The 20,702-nt window shown below is 39.1% G+C and overlaps 1 protein-coding gene across 4 annotated transcripts in view; it reads left to right on the top strand.

The window, feature by feature from the left end:
* Positions 1-20,702, top strand: part of ITPR2 (inositol 1,4,5-trisphosphate receptor type 2) — a 515,671-nt gene that overhangs the window by 138,709 nt on the left and 356,260 nt on the right. For all 4 annotated transcript variants that reach the window (XM_047864958.1, XM_047864957.1, XM_047864956.1 and 1 more), the window contains 4 exons: positions 4,590-4,634; positions 14,865-15,016; positions 18,372-18,471; positions 19,438-19,598. In XM_047864958.1, the coding sequence (XP_047720914.1) occupies positions 4,590-4,634; positions 14,865-15,016; positions 18,372-18,471; positions 19,438-19,598 (458 nt within the window). The remainder of the gene's footprint in view (positions 1-4,589; positions 4,635-14,864; positions 15,017-18,371; positions 18,472-19,437; positions 19,599-20,702) is intronic.

The raw sequence follows: 20,702 nt of genomic DNA, 5'->3' as shown, positions 1-20,702 counted from the left end.
AATTCACTATCTTTTTGGCTTTCTACCTTTCACTCTTGGATTCCAAAAGCAAGAATAATCCCATTTTGGGATTAATTCTTTTATTTGTAATTCAAGGGAATTTAAGGAGCCTGAGAAATGTGTCTCCATAGAAGAAGAAAGTTCAGCCTCAAATCTCCCCAATTGCTGGCCTAGCACTAACAGGCAACTTGTAACTGGATTCCCATTTTCTTACCCCCTCCCTTGCCTCCCACTGTTAGTCAGTTCTAAAACCTGAGAGACTGCAGTCATGTGACTCTTGGCTGGCTTCTGCTTTCTATCCATTCCTCTACCTTGGACCCTCTCCCCCACACTTCCTGATTTGTTTAACCACAGTTTAGTTTTATCTGATCTTAGATTTCATATAAATGGAGTCATATGAGTGGCTTCTTCTACTTACAACATTTTTAAGAATATATAATTGACATAACTTATATTAGTTTACATGTACAACACAATGATTTGGTATATGTATATATCGTGAAATGATTACTACAGTTAAGTCTAGATAACATCCATCACCATACATAATTATAAAAATTTTTTTTCTTGGATGAGAGCTTTTAAGATCTATTCTCTTGGCAACTTTCAAATATGTAATACAGTCTTGTTAACTATAGTCGCCATGCTAGGCATTATATCCTCACGACTTACTTTCTTGTAAGTGGCGTTTGTACCTTTTGATAGCCTTCACCCATTTCACCCAGTCCCCATGTCCCACCTCTGGCAACCCACCAATCTGTTCTCTATGTATGAGCTCAGTTGGTTTTAGATTCCACATGTAAGTGAGATCTTATGGTATTTACTTTCTGTGACTTATTTCAATGTTGTCAAGGCCCATCCCTATCATTGCAAATGACAGGATTTCATTCCTTTTTATAGCTGAACAGTATCCCATCGCATATATATTTTTGAGATCCATCCTTGTTGTTATATCTGTAGCTCATCACGTTTATTGCTGAGTAGTACTCCATTGTTTGAATATTCCACCTTTTATTTATCCATTCTCCTATTATATGGTAAGTATTTTTGTCTAAACCTAATTTCTGGCCATCTTTTATGTCCCAACTGTTGTTTTATGTTTTGTCTCCCCTGCTCATTGTCCTCAAATGAATGTGTCAGGTGTTTTAGTTGATTTTCGTGGGGTATGGTAACCTCTATAGACATAGTTTGTCAGCCGAGCAAAACTTTATTTTGTATTATCTTTGATTATTGCTTGTGTATTCTGTTAATTTTCTCTTTCCCTTTTCAGGGCGCTGGTTATCTGTTAATTGATATGCCCTTCTCTGATCCTCCATGGCTGTTTTCTTTTTCCTAATTTTTTTTTTTTAAAAAATTTTTTTTTTCAACGTTTATTTATTTTTGGGACAGAGAGAGACAGAGCATGAACGGGGGAGGGGCAGAGAGAGAGGGAGACACAGAATCGGAAACAGGCTCCAGGCTCTGAGCCATCAGCCCAGAGCCTGACGCGGGGCTCGAACTCACGGACCACGAGATGGTGACCTGGCTGAAGTCGGACGCTTAACCGACTGTGCCACCCAGGCGCCCCTCTTTTTCCTAATTTTTAATTCTTTATATCTTTCCTCTGTATTGAGAGATGCCTGTTTATTTTTTTTTTAATCCCTCATTTGCTATAGCATTTTTATTGCTGTCAACATGGAGTTTAATTTTGTATTCACTTTTCATTTTTAGTGAAATCTTTCTTAATTTCTTTTTATAATTCTTTATATTTAATATTATTATTTACGTAATTAATTCTGTGTTATATTTTAGCTTGTTGTGTAGTTTGTTGTCTTTACGTAGAGGAAATGTTTACTTATGCTTTCTTGAATATGCCAAACCATTTCCTGAAAATTTATTTTGCATTATACCATAGAAAATATTCAGAAAGGCTCTGTAAAAAGAATTTCCCCTTCTAACATGCTTTTTTTTTTTAAATTTTTTTTTCAACATTTTTAATTTATTTTTGGGACAGAGAGAGACAGAGCATGAACGGGGGAGGGGCAGAGAGAGAGGGAGACACAGAATCGGAAACAGGCTCCAGGCTCCGAGCCATCAGCCCAGAGCCCGACGCGGGGCTCGAACTCACGGGCTGCGAGATCGTGACCTGGCTGAAGTCGGAGGCTTAACCGACTGCGCCACCCAGGCGCCCCTCTAACATGCTTTTTAATCAGTCCCATGTTGTTGTTTTTTTTTCCTTCCTTCCTTATTATCCTCAGCAAGTGGACTCTGTGCAGAGCCAGATGGATTGAGTAGATGGTCTTTTTATTCTATTTTTTATTTATTTTATTTTTGCTTTAATTTTAATTTAATTTTATTTTAAGTTTATTTATTTTTGAGAGAGAGAGAGAGCATGCATGAGTGGGGAGGGGCAGAGAGAGAGAGAGAGAGAGAGAGAGAGAGAGGAGAGGGAGAGGATCCCAAGCAGGCTCTGTGCTGTCAGCCCGGAGCTCAATGTGGGGCTTGAATTCATGAACTGTGAGATTATGACCTGGGCTGAAACCAAGAGTCGGATGCTTAACCAACTGGACCATTCAGGTGCCCCTTTTCATTCTATTTAAAAAAATATCTTTTTAAATTTTTATTCATTTTTGAGAGACAGAGAGAGAAGGAGGCAGGGAGAGAGATCACGAGCCGGGGAGGGGCAGAGAGAGAGGGAGACGAAGAATCTGAAGCAGGCTCCAGGCTCTGAGCTGTCGGCACAGCTGTGAGATCATGACCTGAGCCGAAGTCGGACGCTCAACCGACTGAATCACCCAGGTGCCCCTATTCTATTTTCGAAAATTCTCAATCTTTTTCAGTCTTCAGCTGAAGGACCGACTGAAGGACACACTGCAGTGCGGGTCTCAGGCCCAGCAGATGGCGACTCTGTGTCCCTGGTTTCTCCTGCACTTGCTTCTCTCTCCTATTCTCTATTTCTACAGTGTTAGGCAGTGTGATTCCCACATACAAAGCACAAAGCCACAGCTCTTTCTCTTCTCTTTCTTCAGGCAGTGCTTCTCAGAAAGCCCTCGGCTATCATCTGTTCCCTTGACTTTCTGTCCATTTGTTTTCTGAGCTTTGTTGCATCTCGATGGTCATGGAAAGACAGAGGTAGTGGGACAGTGGATGGGAGTCTGGGGAGACCAGTCTCTGCTCAGTCTAACAATGGCTCCTCAGCGGTAGACACTTCTGTGTAGGTTTTTGGCGGGCAAACACTTGGGGTCTCTGAGTGGATGGACAAACCATGGGAACCACAGCATGTATCTTACTTGTGTTCACAAGGCTGTTAGCTTGAAGCGAGGTTGAAGAATGCCAGGAGATAAAAACTGGAGAGGTATCTGCTTCTCCTCCAGCATCGACTGTTTTGTAATTGCTGGCAATTCATGGTAGATTTGGGTTTAGGTTGTTTTTCAGTCTTCGTTTTTGATGGGATTGAGATTTTTTTTGCTTTGCTTTGCTTTCTTCTTGATCTTTTTCAGCACCTTCATTGATATTTGGTACTAAGTAGAGAGGACATTCCTCAGAGCCACTAGCCAAGTGTCATTCTGAGAAAGACTCTTGATCTTACATTTTAAATGGTGACTTTATTTTTTTTAAGTTTTTAAAATTTATTTATTTTGAGAGAGAGAGAGAGAGAGAACTGGGTGGGAGGCAGAGAGAGAGAGACAGAGAGAGAAAATCTCAAGCAGGTTCCCTGCCACCAGCACAGAGCCCGACGCGGGTCTCAAACCCATGGTCCGTGAGATCATGACCTGAGCTGAGACCAGGAGTTGGCCACTTAAGTGACTGAGCCCCTTAAATGGAGACTTTATGTGGTTACATGTTACATACACTAACATATTCATATTGAAGGGTTAAAATCGAGTGAACAACTCATTATTTAAATAAAAACACCTTACAAGTCTGTTGTTTTACAAATTATGAGCTGGTTATTTCAGTACAATGCAGACATCCTTTTGGGACTGTGTCATCAGGTGGGAGTCAGGAGGGATGGATTCCAGCCAGTTGTTCACACCTCCAGTCAGGAGGTATGGATTCCAGCCAGCCGGAAATATGTGGATTAACACTCAGCATTTCTAAAACTCATCAACCTCAATGGAATGACCCCTAAACCCCACAATACTCATTCAATAGCCCTCATATCCAACATATATATCTGGTATATGGTCTTTTGCTTGATTTTCTTTTCTTATGTATAGAGCACGTGGAGCATGATCTCGGATCATTGTTAAGACTTTCCTTTGGTCTAATTTGAAAAACAGAGTTGTTGGTTAGTGGGAGATTTTGTGGTGGGCAAAATGATGAACTCTTTTGAAGGCTTCCTCAGAGGGTGTGAGATCGTCAGCTCTCACTTATGCAAAGATGTCAACTGTGCTAATATAAACAAAAGCCATAAACTTGGCATTTTAGCTCATGTCTCCTGCAGGTAGAACTTGAAGGTAATGTTTTAAATTGTAATATTTAGTGATGGTTTCTTTCTTAGGCTTTTTTAAATATTGAGTTTAGTTAAGGATACAATAGTGAATTGAAGATCATTGGTCTTGTTAATGTGCTGTTAATAGCAATTCAAAACTGTTTTTTTTTTTTAGCTTAATCCTGATTATCGAGATGCTCAAAATGAAGGAAAAACTGTGGTGAGTGGAATTGTTTTTTCCCCAACAAATTCCAAAAATATTGTGCATATTTTATATGAACAAATTGAAAAGTTAATAGAAAATTTGAAGACTAGGGATTCTGAGAGATTCTCTGACTAGAGGCTATGAATCACAGATAATAAGTAAAAGATGATGTACTGACATTATAAATAGATGTCTGGTAATAGGTATTTAGGGGGATTTCTGGCAACTTGGAGGCCATTTATGATGGAGCACTGATGGCCATGGGCATCTGGGAGGTATGGTGGGTCTGGGTTTACTTTTCATAAGTGCATAGAAATTAGGAAAGACAAATTGAATTATGGTATGATGACAGTACAAGGGCACAATGGGACAATCTTTTCTGATTAAAAATAATTTGGGTTCTATTTACGGGGAGAAATTGAGGCATCAAACAACTATATGACTGATTTTTCTGATATTATGAAGCATGCCACTCAAAAAACATCTCAATCTTATTTAAAAGCCAATTTTCATTAAGATATTTATTATTATTCAGCTTGCTTTTCCATCACCGTTGTAAAGAAGATGATGTTACGAGGACAGTAGGACTTAATTCAATAGAAAGTTCTGAAATTCAGGACAATTTGGTGTGATGCAGACAAAACCTGGTTGGTGGGCTGGATAGAAAGGTGTATCTATATAGCTATATGTATTTTCAGCAATTTAGCTAGATATTTGGATGTAAAATAGACACAGTGTATAATTTAATTTTCTTAGGAATTTGGCAATCTCTTTTGGAATTGCTAAGAATGATTACTACAGCATTCAAAATTCCACCTTTTGACAGAATGAGTTGAAATGTTTAATCGAAATGACTACTGTCTTTGCACTGGCCCTCAGCTTTATGTTTTATGAGGATGTTGATATGAGGGAGGTGAATCAAATCAGAATTTCTGGACCTGAGTCAATCCTGTTTGACTTCTTTCTCCATCTGACTATCAGGTTTACAACAGAAGTGAAACTGAAGTATCAGGTCTTTGGCCCAACGAGAACTTTAATTTGTGTCAAAATGTCCTTAAACATAGAAGTAGGCTTATTAAATGGTTTGGATCATTTATTTATAATTCAATTTTCTCCCCCTGTGTGGATTCTTTTCTCCTTGGTTTTCAAAAGCTAGCCCAGGATTGTTGGGTTCTTCTTTCCCCATGATTTAGAAAACGCCATCCATAACCATGTTTAAAAGCTGAGTCTTTGGTTCTGACTATAAGCTGGTCGATGGTCTCTTGCCAATGACTGCCAGGAACACACCAGTTCTTAAATGGGGTTAATTGCACATTGCATTTACATCCAAGGGAACTGTGGGGCCTCTCAGAGGGTGCTAGAAAGAAACTATGGTAGGAATTGGGCTTGTACAAGATGACTTGGGGAGGATTTAAAGAAGTGGGGCTCACTGTGGATAAGAATGCTGGCAGGAGGAGGAAGTATCTTAATACATTTTTATCTATAGGGAGGGTAGATGAGAGCCAGGCTAACGCTGTGAGTGCTAAAGAAGAAGCACTCATTTTAGCTAGGGGAAAGGGATATCGAATCATTTTTATGGCTTGGACAACATTGACATGTTGTCAGTATTCAGATATGATTATGGAGCAGTGTTGTTTTGACGTGATCCATCCCGGGCATGGAGCGGCCTTGTCTGATGTTGGTGTTCTGTGAAATCATTCACGTTCGCAGGAGGACACCGTGGCCTGGCTGTGAGAGTCAGGGTGCCCTTGGCAGCACTGAGCCTGCCCGATCACACCAGGCCAGCTGTCGGATGTCAGGAGTTGCCTTTCTCTTTCTCAAGGTCTTTTTTTATGAGATTCTATGTGACTTCTTCAGCCAAGGGAGTTCTGCTTCTAGCACCACTGTTAACCTGTACGGCCTTGGACATGTAAGATAGCCTTCCTGAGACTCCATTTCCCACCTGACTAATGGGATGAGGATGCTTGCCCTACATACGTCACCTCTGTGCCGTGAGGTTAAAATTCAATCAGATAAAGGGAAACTTTTTGAATAAAAGATATTTGTAGGCTAAAAATGTACGTTGTTTCGATTAAAAGGGCATTGCATCAAACTTCGAATTGTGCAGTTGAATTACATCTCTTTCAGCTTATCTCCTTTCAGCTACATGCTGTTTGGTGATGCTTCTGATGCTTCTGGGCAGGGCTGAGTGGGAGAGAGAGAGTATGAGTGATAGAGTATGAAAGTTTATGGAGCAGCACAGAAAATACAGGTAATGAATCCATGGTGAAGTTTGCTGTTTGCGCCCATCAAGCTTTTAGTTAGACTTCGTAGATTTGTTTCCTTCTATATTCTGAGATGCAAATTCTTCATTCACCTCTGAAGGTGAGAAAGAGTAGTTTTCTGTGAAGCAGTTGCTACCAGCAGCACTTTAATTGCATCTGACACAGGTGGGTCTGCTTTGCTGTGGAAGTTTACGACTGGATCTCGTCTGCCATCTCAGAGAGATGTCCAACTGGAGACATTTGATTTCATCTTTCTTCTATCCTTAATCCCTAGCTTGAAAGTAAATAAAACTGAAGATATGGAACACTAAAGCTAACAATATGGCTTCTCATGTTATAGACCATTTGCCACCTAGCAATAATTATGTTTCTGTCTAGAAAAGAAAACAAAGGAGCAGTTAGAGCTTAGCCTGTGAAAAACGAAATCAATTTCCCCAAACAGAATGCTATCTCACCCCAGATCTGGGTTCCAGTAATGCTGAGTTCACTGTGACCATGCTAATTATTTTCTTTCCAAATTTTCCCTTATGTCGTCTATTTAATATCCAGTTAATATTTTTTCCTGTAATTTAGAAACCTTTATCAAAATGTTGCCTTCCATTTTTGAAGTTTCAAAGGTTAATGCATGGTGCCACTGAAATGCGGCGGTGTGTGTCAGAGCTCCCATTAAGACCCAAATTGCTGTATTTATTCTACAAAGGAGCCTATTATTTCCAATCTTACAAATGTACAGCATCCACAGGGACCCTGTAAACATTGGAACTGTGTCAAGCCCAGCTGGGAACCTGACAGTCATTAGTTCCTTCTTGAAAGGCTGCATCTTTTCAAATGGCTCTTTGAAGGGGATTTTTTTTTTTTTTGGAATAACACCACCCATTTTCACATTACCGTATTGATGTGGAATGTGATCTGATTTTTCAAGGGAGTGTCTTTTGTCGATGCTGGGGTCTCTCAATTTCAGCAATATTGATATATTGGCCCAGAAAATTATTTGTTGTGGGGGGGCTGTCCTTTACATTGTAAGATGTTTAGCAGATCTGTGGACTCTGTGTATTAGATACCAGGAGTGGTCTCCCCTGCCCCCAGTTGTGGCAACTAAAGATGCTCCTGGAAATTGCCAAATGACCCCCGCTGTGGTCCAAACTCTCTGCCTGTTGAGAACCACGTCTTTGTGCACAGACACACATAAATAGCAATATTCTAGGAACCATGATGCTTAGCTGAAATGTATTTGAAAATTCTGTCTCATAGACTTTTTTTGGGGGTGGGGGACCAGATTATGAACAAAGACCCCCACATTTCCATGAGTTTTTACTCTATATTCATCAATGGTAAGGTGATAAAGAAAAGAAAGGAAAAAGAGTCCTCATAGGAAATAGTTTAAGAGTAACAGATTTTTAAGGAACCATGCAAGAGAAGTGTCTGCAGCTTTAAATGGCAGGGTTGTGTCTGTTACATAAAGTCAGCAGTGAGAGCCCTGGAGAGTCTGACCAAGAACACAGATGCCTGCACATCATTATGCTTCCTTGGCCGTGGCCGCACACAGGTCTGCATCAGCCCTGAAAATGCATACATTATTTCTTACAGAATGTCTCTGGCTCCTAACAACAGATTGCAACGTGATGTCTCTGCTAAAAATTCGATGACTCACAAATGAGTCAACAGAGAAGGTGTTCCAGGAGGCTAACTGCTGTGTCTCCACTGGCAGCCCTAGGACCGGAGGGAGAAGCCGGGTGAACCATTAGTTTACTCGACTGGCTTCTCCTAAGGGGATTTTCTACTTGTAGAACCGAGATTCTGTGTGCCTTTTCTTCCAAGTAAAACTGCTAGTTTTATAAGAGCCCAGCAGACTAGGTTAACATCCCGAGGCTCTGCATTACCTGAATTGAGAATATTTTGGATACCTAGCTGATATTAAATCTAACACCTGTCTAAGCTCTGTTGTACCTTACATGTATTTTCGTGACACAAGAGGGAGGGCATTGCGCTTCTGTAATTCTGTATAGGGAACTAGTGTTTTTGTGCCTTTTTTCTTACTTAAAAAAGAGGTGGGTTTATAAACAAAAGCTACAGGCACACAATTTTGAACAGAACTGCCTTCATATTGTAGAAATATAATATTGATTTTTATAGATCTTATTGATCTATAGATCTCATCTTTCAGTCTTATAGATTGAAACCTGATCCATACATTTAAAAGATTGCATACTTATAACTCATTATTCATGTATTATTTTCTACAGATTTTGAGGGGCTGCCTTGAACTGTTTATGAAGGAGAATATGTTAAGCAAATTATCAGAGTGCAAGACATAAAAAGCAGAATGTATGGCATTGCTTTAAAAACTGCTATGCATGTTAGAAGTTCTTTTCACACATAAACAATTGTTATGCTACTTATAAATGGAGTTTATCTATGTTATGCTATGTTTATCTGTTATGCTACTTATAAATATATATAAGTAATATAAATAAATATAAATAAATATAAATATAAAAAAATAATACTATGTTATGCTACTTATAAATATGCTGCTTATAAATATCTATGTTATCGGTGGAGTTTATCTATGTCATGCTACTTATAAATGGAGTTTATCTCCCCCCCGCCCCAGGAACCTATACCTTTAGGGGTATAGTTGTACATTCCACTTATACTATGTAATTAAAACTAAACCACAGGTCTTAAATAGTATGAATAATACAGAGTGACCTCTTTTAATTAGCCCTAATCAAGGTTTTTCTATGTCTGGCAAAAATTTTATTGTTCATTATAAGAGTGTCAAAATAGAGAAGTCCCTGACTACTCTTGTTTGGAGCCCCCAGAGAGGTATACTAAAGGGGGTGTGGTAGGAGGGCAATCTAGGAACCTGGATCGGCTTTCTTTTTGTAAGTCTTGAAAATTAGTTTTATGAACATTCCAAAAGGAGAGTGTATGCACTAGGATTTGACTTATATTAAATGAACTCACAAGTGACTGATGTATAAACCTCCATGCCACCTTCCAGTTGCTAAGTAAATAAATATAAATCTTTTGGTTAGTTAGTGTATTTTCTTTGAAGGGAAAATCCATAGCAAAAGCTAAGTTATAATTGGAAGATTGGTGTGCAAGAGGCTCAGAAAATTAGATGACAAATATTCTTTTTAGGGATATGGTATTCCACCAAAAAGACAGGAATATTCATTTTTTGCATCTCTGCTGGCAGTGATGAGAGAAACTGTTCAATTTTGTTCATTGAATCTCTGCTTATTTAGGTTACATGATCAACTTGTAGTAATAAAGACTTTCTTCAAACATGGCTCAATATAATTGATTAAAATTTATTTTCCTTAATTAAAGTCATATTTTAATTGTGTCTTTCTGATAAAACACTGAAACCACTTGTTGCACTTGTTCTCAAATCCCTTTGCTTCCACATTGAAAGAATCCTTTGGATTATTTCTACAAATGACTGATCTTGTCCGTTGTTTCCGTGTTCCTATGTTATGAGGCAGTCTTCTCTCACATGTATTAATTAACATTCATTATGTTGGTGGTTTTCTCTTTTGGCTGTAATAGCATTATAGAGTATAGAAAAAAGCTCTTGTGATATTTCTTTGTGATTGTAATGCTCCTGGTCTGTTTCTCCCCAAGTTTGCATCTTATGAGGACATAATTAAAACAAACTTCCTTTTATTTCCTTTAGAGTTATCACTTCTTGTGTCACCATTCCAGGGAAAACTGCTTCTTTGCCACCCATGTCTCAGTATAACACCTGGGTTTTCCTGTTGAGCTACATGGCAGTCATCAGAGAAACAGCCTATTTCTGACTTCCTGCTTCCCTCCCTCCCTCCCTCCCTTCCCCCCTTCCTTCCCCCTCTCCCTCTCTTTTTCCCTTCTCTTCCTTGTTCCTTTCCCCTCCCTCCCTCCTTCTCTTTCACAACTTTGTCGATATGTAATTCACATACCATAAAGCTCTCCTATTTAAAAAATGTAAATCAGTGGTTTTTTTAAATACATTCACAGAGCTCCAAAACTATAGCCAGTATCTAATTCTGTAACATTTTTATTATCTACCAAAGAAATCCTATATCCATTATCAGTTGCTCCCCATCCTCCCCTCCCCAGACCCTGGTAGCCATGAATGTACTCTCTCTATGGATTTGCCTTAGCTGGACATTTCATATATGGGCTCATACAATATATGACTTTTTGTGTCTGGCTTCTTTCACTTAGCATAATGTTTTCAAGGTTCATGCATGTTGTAGCATGTATCTGTACTTCATTCCTTTTTATGACCAAATAATATTCCATTGTGTGCATATGCCACATTTTGTTCATCCTTTCATTATTTGATGGGCATTTGGATTGTTTCCATATCTTGACTTTTATAAATTCTGCTGTGACCATTCATGGACAGGTTTTGGTGTGGAAATGTATTTTCATTTTTCTTGGATAGCTACCTACAGTTAGAATTGTTGGTCATACATTTAACATTTTGATGAGCTGCCACACTCTTCTTAAATAGCCACACCATTTTATGTTCCCTCAGCAATATACGTACTGTTACAATTTCTCCACAGTCTCACTAACACTTGCTATTGTCTGTCTCTTTGATTATAGCTATCCTAGTGTGTTTTACTAATTAGTAATGATGTTGAGCATCATTGCATGTGCTTATTGGCCATTTCAATATCTTCTATGGAGAAATGTCTATTCAAAACTTTTGCTCAATTTAAAAAAATTTTTTATTTAATTTATTTTTAAAATTTACATCCAAATTAGTTAGCATATAGTGCAATAATGATTTCAGGAGTAGATTCCTTAATGCCCCTTACCGATTTAGCCCATCCCCCCTCCCACAATCCCTCCAGCAACCCTCTGTTTGTTCTCCATATTTAAGAGTCTCTTATGTTTTTGTCCCCCTCCCTACTTTTATATTGTTTTTGCTTCCCTTCCCTTATATTCATCTGTTTTGTCTCTTAAAGTCCTCATATGAGTGAAGTCATATGATATTTTTGTCTTTCTCTGACTGATTAATTTTGCTTAGCATAATACCCTCTAGTTCCATCCACATAGTTGCAAATGGAAAGATTTCATTCTTTTTGATTGCCGAGTAATACTCCATTGAATATATAGCACATCTTCTTTATTCATTCATCCATCGATGGACATTTGGACTCTTTCCATACTTTGGCTATTGTTGATAGTGCTGCTATAAACATTGGGGTGAGTGTGTCCCTTCAAAGCAGCACACCTGTCTCCCTTGGATAAATACCTAGTAGTGCAATTGCTGGGTTGTAGAATAGTTCTATTTTTAATTTTTTGAGGAGCCTCCATTCTTTTCCAGAGTGGCTGCACCAGTTTGCATTCCCACCAACAATGCAAAAGAGATCCTCTTTCTCCACATCCTCGCCAACATTTGTTGTTGCCTGAGTTGTTAATTTTAGCTATTCTGACAGGTGTGAGGTGGTATCTCATTGTGGTTTTGAATTGTATTTCCCTGATGATGAGTGATGTTGAGCATTTTTTCATGTGTCTGTTGGCCATCTGGATGTCTTCTTTGGAGAAGTGTCTATTCATGTCTTTTGCCCATTTCTTCACTGGATTATTTGTTTTTCAGGTGTTGAGTTTGGTATGTTCTTTATAGATTTTTGATACTAACCCTTTATCTGATATGTTATTTGCACATATCTTCTCCAATTTTGTTGGTTGCCTTTTAGTTTTGCTGATTGTTTTCTTCCCTGTAGACTTTTGCTCCATTTTTAATTGGGTTATCTTTTTTTTAAATTTAACGTTTATTTGTTTATTTTGAGAGAGAGAGAGAGAGAGAGAGCCGGGAGGGGCAGAGAGAGAGGGAGGGAGAATCCCAAGCAGACTCTGTGCTGTCAATACAGAGCCCTACATGGAGCTCGAACCCACAGACTGTGAGATCATGACCTGAGCTGAAATCAAGAGTTGGACTCTTAACCAGGCACCCCTATTTAGGTACTCTTGAGTTGTAACTGTTCTTTATGTTCTTTATATATTCTAGGTATAATCCCCTTATCAGCTATATGACTTACAAATATTTGCTCTCATCCTGCTTTTTTCTTTTTTAAACAGACACTATTTTTAAGAGCAGTTTTAGGTTCATGGCAAAATTCAGTGGAACGTACACGTTCCCATATGCTCTCTGCCACCACACAATCACAGCCTCCCCCACTATCAACACTTGGCACCTGAGTGGTACCTTTGTTACACTGCTCAACATACTTTAATGTATTATTATCACCCTGAGTCCATAGTTTACATTGGGTTCACTCTTGGCCTTGTACATTGTATGAGTTTTGATAAAAGGAGCCACCATTTGACATGTATTCACTACACATACATGTATCCACATTTATCAGACGGGATAGTTTCACTGCCCTAAAACTCCTCTGTGCTCTGCCTTTTCATTCCTTTCTCCCCCCTACTGTCTGGCAGCTATTGGTCTTTTTATTGTTTCCATAGTTTTGCCTTTTTTGGAATGTCATGCAGTTGGAATCATACAGTAGGTAGCCTTTTCAGTTTGGCTTCTTTGTTTGGCAATATACATTTAAGGCTGTGTCATGTCTTTGTGGCTTGATAGTTCATTTCTTTTTAGCACTGAATAATATCCCACTGTTTGGATGTCCCATATTTTGTTTATCCATTTGCCTACTTATAATGTACAGTAAGTTTTAAGTATGCTTTTTCCTGATTAATAAACATAGTTTGTGCTTACTGAGTAGAAGCAACTAATATGGGGGGTCAAACTACCTGGGGAGAGTTTGCCAGACCCCTGCCTTCGTTCAACTCTGAATTGTGGTCTCTGTGGAAGACATATAAGTCAAAGATGACAGGAGCTACCAGGTGCTTCTGGGCTATGTGGGATTTAACAGCTCACAGCCCTGCTCCTGCTGAGGAACCCTGGTGATTCCTCTGCCCGTTCACATTCAGTGGTGCTACCGATTTGCACACCATTTACAGAAGACATCAGAATGAAACCACAAGGGAAATAATATTCACAATCTTGGGATGGAACTTTGAGTGAATGTTTTGGAATGATCAGCTGTAATATCTCATTGTCATAGTGGCCATTAAATAACCGCGTGTCATTGGGCACGGCCTGCTTTCATTTGCCTTTGGAACACCACTTCTCTTGTCCACTTTTGTTCAACTTCCTGTGACAGTACAGTGATACTCTTTCTCTTCTCTCATTTTTGAATTGTTTCTTTTGATAAATATGTATACTTATAGGATGCGTGTAATTACCAAGCTTCTATTACATTTGCTCTATCACATTTTGGTTTCTTGTGCCTCATCATAGTCTTCCACAGGGATTGAGACTTGGTTTAAGTAGAAATATGTAATTACCATTCTTGTGTGGCCACTTGCTTAAGAGAGGGTGTACTAGAAATGTTGACTGAGTTTCACATCATTGTGAAGACTTCTTTTGTGAAGATCCCACTTTATTTCACTTGATATGCCACGATAGTATGTTTGCAGATTTAATGGAACAAGTTGATGAACTGAATGGGAATATTGCTGTTGCTTCCTTTTCTCTTCAGGATAATGTCCCAGTTATGTTTTGGAAATTAGTCAGGAACTTTGAAACACTACCAGGTTGACTCTTTAGTTTTTGAAATCTGGATGATTCAACATACTATGTCTTGTCTGTTCGTCTTAAATGTGGAATGGTTAAAACTACTCTGTAACTAGGTTTAAGACAAGGTAAGGGAGCACAACTCTTATGAATGTTAGTGCGTTGGTTATTTGCCCAGATCAGGCCTTCCCTCCATGAATGTGTGACTTATCACTTGGTAATAATTACCTCTAAGATTATGAGGCTTCACCTGCCCTTTTTGGATGATGTAAAACAGACATCTCTATAATCCAATGAAGAGACGCTGTTCACATTTAAATCCCACCTTCTGATTCATTGAAGAGTTTAGGAAGAAACCTGACAAAAGTAGGTAACTTTGTGCCTCTTCAACAGAGAGATGGAGATCTTCCAACTTCAAAGAAGAAACGCCAGGCAGGGGAAAAGATCATGTACACTTTAGTCTCAGTACCCCATGGAAATGATATTGCATCCCTCTTTGAACTGGATGCCACAACTCTTCAGAGAGCTGACTGCCTGGTCCCAAGGTAAAAACAATTATATGTATACGGCTAAATAAAAACATTTCTTTGAGTGATTGTAATGGGAGATAAGGAATGAAAATACAACGTTAATGGAACTTTTGTGATATCAGTGGAGTAAGCATAAGTGAACTAGTGTGTAAAAATCATGCTTCTCTTGTGAGAAGATTAACATAGTTTGTTTTATTATAATATAATAATTATTTAATTATTTAATTATATAATTAATTATATAATTAATTATAATATAATAATTATTATAATAATTAAAATGTGCAGGACCGAAGAAACTGTGAAAAATTCATGACGATAATTTATTCTTATTACTGGTATGGCCTTTGCTTTCTAACATGAAAAATAATCTAGGGGAATTTCTATTAATACTTACATCATTTATTTCTGTCAAATTTCAGATTTCATTCATTCATTCATTCATTCATTCATTCATCCATGTGTTCATTTCTTTAGTCATTCAGTCAACAAACCTTTACTGAACTTAACAGACATTGCCCTTGACACTGGGAAGTGAACAGTGAACAAACTGGTTCTATACTTAATTTCAAATGAGGAATAGAGACAATAGAAAAATAAGCATAAAATACCAGAGCAGGTAATAAAACTGCTTTGAAAAAAAACTGCAGAGTTGTATTAGGTATTAGTGTTCAGAAATGGCCTCTCTAATTTAGGACATTTGGGACCTAAGTGAGAGAGGGATGGGGAAGTGGAATTGGTAATGAGGTAGCCAGAACATAAGGTAAGAGAATGTCTTACCTTCTTTTTTTTAAGTATTCTTTTTTTAAATGTTTATTCATATTTTGAGAGAGAGAGAGAGAGAGAGAGAGAGAGAGAGAGAACACAAGCAAGGGAGGAGCAGAGAGGGAGGGAGACACAGATATCAAAGCAGGCTCCAGGCTCTAAGCTGTTAGCACAGAGCCAGACGTGGGGCTTGAACCCACAGACTGTGAGATCATGACCTGAGTTGAAGTAGGACACTTAACCAATTCAGCTACCCAGGAGCCCCTGTGCTATTTTACAGTTTTGAAAATCAGTCTCTATTGCACCTGCCTTTATGAATGAACAAAGTCATGATGCTGATTGAGCCTCTCTCTTTCCTGGAGCCCCTTGGCATTTTATTTGGGTCTTATTGGTCTTAATGCTTTTTGCCTCCTGTTGTAGGATTTATTTATGTCTTATATTTCCTACTTAACTCTCAGCAGCTTGGAGGCAGGGAACTTATCACAATGCTTTTGTTTTAGCAGGTATTTTATACATATTTGTTAAGGAAATGATAATAATAAAAGGTCACTAAGATGATAATGTTTGAGTTGGATCAAGTTCTAGCTGTCCTTTCTCAGTATTCCCTCACAGTTCATACACAGTTGGTTCTGTTTTTTTTCCCGGTACACTGAAATAGCAAATACCGAGCCATTGCTCCTAGAAGACATGAAGGATTAGGTTCCTATGAGCCTCTGGTCACAATATTTTCATCAGTCAATAACACATAATCTTGTGCTGTGTGTATTTTTGTTTAAAGACACCTTATTTTTTTTTTTTAATTTTTTTTTTCAACATTTATTTATTTTTGGGACAGAGAGAGACAGAGCATGAACAGGGCCGGGGCAGAGAGAGAGGGAGACACAGAATCGGAAACAGGCTCCAGGCTCCAAGCCATCCGCCCAGAGCCTGACGCGGGGCTCGAACTCACGGACCGCGAGATCGTGACCTGGCTGAAGTCGGACGATTAACCGACTGCGCCACCCAGGCGCCCCGAAGACACCTTATTTTTTTTTATCTATTGTTGAATCATTAACGTTAAACTAACAGTCATCAGCACCGTATCATGCCTGAATGAAGCTTATCTAACATAAGTATTTTCTCCATAAGGCACATCACAGTCTTGTCCTTAGGAACACTGGACAGCACTGCAGCACTATGCCTGAGGCTGTTTTAAACAGCAGACTCATCAACAAAAAGCACAGAAATCTGGAAAAACATGGCACTGGATAGATCATGAAAAGGATGCTTATTTATAGTTGGAGCAGAAACGAGATGGCAGAGTGTTGCCTTGTTCAGCCTCACTGGAAATGTGCACAGTGGGGACTCAAATTTTTTGCGATTCTGTTCATGTCCAAGAATGATTGTAAAAATGCCCTGACTATTGGTTTTGGGGTTACAAATACATTTTAGGGAATAGGTGAATTCACAAGTGCAGAATCCATAAATAATGAAGATTGGCTGTATATACTTTTTTTTTCTTCCTAAGGCCACTACTGTATTTTTTTAATTATTATTTTAAAATATAATTTATAGTCAAATTGGTTTCCATACAACACCCAGTGCTAATCCCAAGTGCCCTCCTCCATGCCCATCACCCACTTTTCCCTCTCCCCCAACCCCCATCAACCCTCAGTTTGTTCTCAGTCCTTAAGAATCTCTTATGGTTTGCCTCCCTCCCTCTCTAACTTTTTTTTCCCTTTCCTTCCCCTCCCCCATGGTCTTCTGTTAAGTTTCCCAAGATCCACATATGAGTGAAAACATATGGTATCTGTCTTTCTCTGTATGATTTATTTCACTTAGCATAATACCCTCCGGTTCCATCCACGTTGCTACAAATGGCCAGATTTCATTCTTTCTCATTGCCAAGTAGTGTTCCATTGTATATATAAACCACAACTTTTTTTTTTTTTTTACTTTTTTCATATTTATTTTCAAAAGTTAACATGTTGTTAGAGATGCGATGGAAGAGGCATGGGGATACAGAAGGGTACTAACGTGCTGATGTTTTCCCTTTTGCAAGCTAACAACTGACCCACCCTAACAGAAAAGATGAAGGTTAAAAGAAGAAATCTACTTGTCAACTTTGACCAAGTTCTACATGAACAGTTGCCCCCAAAATCATAATGAGAGTCTCTCACTGAAAGAATACTTTTGCACGCAAATGATTACACTACAGAAACTACGATCAGATAGCTGTGTTAACTGACATGGCCACTCAGTCAGTGGTTCTCAAATCAGCATTGCCTGGAGAGGCAGCTAAAATATTCATTGTTGGCCCTACGTTTGGAGTTTCTGATTCAGTGAACTGGGATGAAAGCCTCAGAATTTGTATTTCTAACAAGTGCCCAGGTGATGCTGTTACCACTGGTCCAGGGACCACACTTTGAGAACCACTGGTCTAGGTAATAATACCACATGTTTCGAAGTAGTCTTTGGTTCAGAACGTTTTCCTTAAACCAGACTGACATATACTTGAGTCAACTAGTCTTTAATATAGTCATATCATGTATGAAACTGTTAAATATGTTAATATATAAGTGTGCTAATTTTTAATCATCTGTTTTTTGTATTGTTTTGCTTTTAGGAACTCATATGTTCGGTTAAGGCATTTATGTACCAACACGTGGGTAACAAGTACCAGTATCCCCATAGACACAGATGAAGAGAGGCCTGTTATGTTAAAGGTAAATGTTTTTAAGAATTGTTTGATGTTTTTTAAAGTTTATTTATTTTGAGAGAGACAGAGACAATGTGAGCAGGGGAGGGGCAGAGAGAGAGAGGAGACAGAGAGAGAATCCCAAGGAGGCTCCGTGCTGCCGGCCCAGAGCCCAATGCAGGGCTGGAATCCACAAAGCCGTGAGATCGTGACCTGAGCTGAAGCCAACAGTTGGGTGCTTACCCGACTGAGTCACCCAGGCACCCTATGAGAATTGTTTAATTTTTAGACAAATGTTGTATGATTAGGATCAGGGGGTGATTGACATGTCCCTTACAATGTGTCCTTACCAATATTAGAGATTATTACAAGTCATTTCCTCAAGTATTCATTTTGCCAGTTGCTTAGGTAGCTGAACTAAGTGGCTTGGCTGCAGTGGGGCTGTGATTCAGGAGGATGCTAGCAAAGATACCAAAAGCGTGGGAGCAGCATGTAGAAAGGGGAGAAGATTCCAAGAGTACATTGTCTCTATTCTGTTGACACTGAAGCAAAGGACAAGTGTGCAAGGATGTGTTTCTAGTGGGCTTTGGGAACAAGGCAGGAATGGGCATGGAAAATCTGTGTGTCCCTTCAGTCTTTCATAGTGGATGATGCAAGTGGGAATTATTGTATTTGGATGATCTATTCCTGTCTTGTATTTCTTTTTTTAAAGTATTTATTTATTTGTTTTAGAGAGGGGGGTGAGAGTGGCAGAGGGAGAGGGAGAGAGAATCCCAGGCAGGCTCCACGCTCAGCATGGAGCCCCATGCAGGGCTCTATCTCATGACCTTGAGGTCATGACCTGAGAGGAAATCAGGAGTCAGACGCTTAACCGACTGAGCTACCCAGAAGCCCCTGTCTTATATTTCTTAAACAATATTAAGATGTGTTAGTACCAGAAAAATATTGCAGATTTTAAAAAACAACTAATCTTAGTGTAAAAAACACATTGCAGATTGGAACTTGCCAAACAAAAGAAGATAAAGAAGCATTTGCCATTGTGTCTGTCCCGCTGTCTGAGGTCCGAGACTTAGACTTTGCCAATGATGCAAATAAAGTGCTGGCGACCACAGTTAAAAAGCTGGAAAATGGTACAATAACTCAGAATGAAAGGAGGTTAGTAATTTTGTTAAATGGCTCTTAAGTCATCAAGAGTCAGTTGTCAACTCTTGTGGTAAGCCTCAAGTGAATGAATGGCTTTAAGGGGATATTTAGAATGGTCTCCCTAGCGGCACACCTGCTTCTGAATGAGTGGATCATGGTGAGCGAATGAAAATGGGGACTTTAAAATCTGGTCGAATATTCACTTTTTTCCATTTTAGCTGGGCTTGGAGTTATTTATTTATTGAAAAAAATTTTTTTAACATTTATTTATTTTTGAGACAGAGACAGAGCATGAACGGGGGAGGGTCAGAGAGAGAGGGAGACACAGAATCCGAAACAGGCTCCAGGCTCTGAGCTGTCAGCACAGAGCCCAAAGGCGGGGCTTGAACTCATGGACTGTGAGATCATGACCTGAGCTAAAGTCGGACGCTCAACCGACTGAGCCACCCAGCCGCCCTGCTTGGAGTTGTTTTTTTGCTTGCTGATCTTTCCTTTTAAATGTTTCATAAAAAACTCGTAATACTTTTGTTGGGCTTCATTTAATATTTGTATTTAAGAGTTCTAAAAGTCCTAAAAGAAGTTTTATGTTTTTCTATTCTTATTTATGCAAGACACGTTCGTCTGTTCAGGTACCATGAAATAAATATGCCAGGACATAATCTGCAGGGTGCAGCACTCTGCCCTTATAACTCCCGCAGAGAACCTGGATCCTCGATTCTTCAGCTCTGGTTCTGGAAATGGTTGAGAAAGAGAATGATCCTGATAGCTCTCAATGATATCATTCCTATTTTGTGTTGGTACTGTAAACATATTTTATGTACTCCTTCAAACAGTCCTGAGATGGACATTATTCTCATTTTACATAAGTGGGGGATTCGATCATGTGTTGTTTTGTTTTTGAATTTTTTAAAATGTTTTATTTATTTCTGTGAGATAGAGGGAGAGTGGGGGAGGGACATGGGGGGTGGGCAGAAGATCCAAAGTGGGCTCTGTACTGAGAGCAGCAAGCCTGATGTGGGGCTCGAAGTCACGAGCTCTGGGATCATGACCTGAGCTGAAGTTGGAGGTTCAACCGACTGAACCACCCGAATGCCCCCAGTCGTGTGCGTTTTTCAA

Source organism: Prionailurus viverrinus, chromosome B4 (assembly GCF_022837055.1).
Source record: "Prionailurus viverrinus isolate Anna chromosome B4, UM_Priviv_1.0, whole genome shotgun sequence".
NCBI lineage: Eukaryota > Metazoa > Chordata > Mammalia > Carnivora > Felidae > Prionailurus > Prionailurus viverrinus.
Note: the sequence above shows the minus strand (reverse complement) of the source record. Positions and strands in the feature narration are given on the sequence as shown.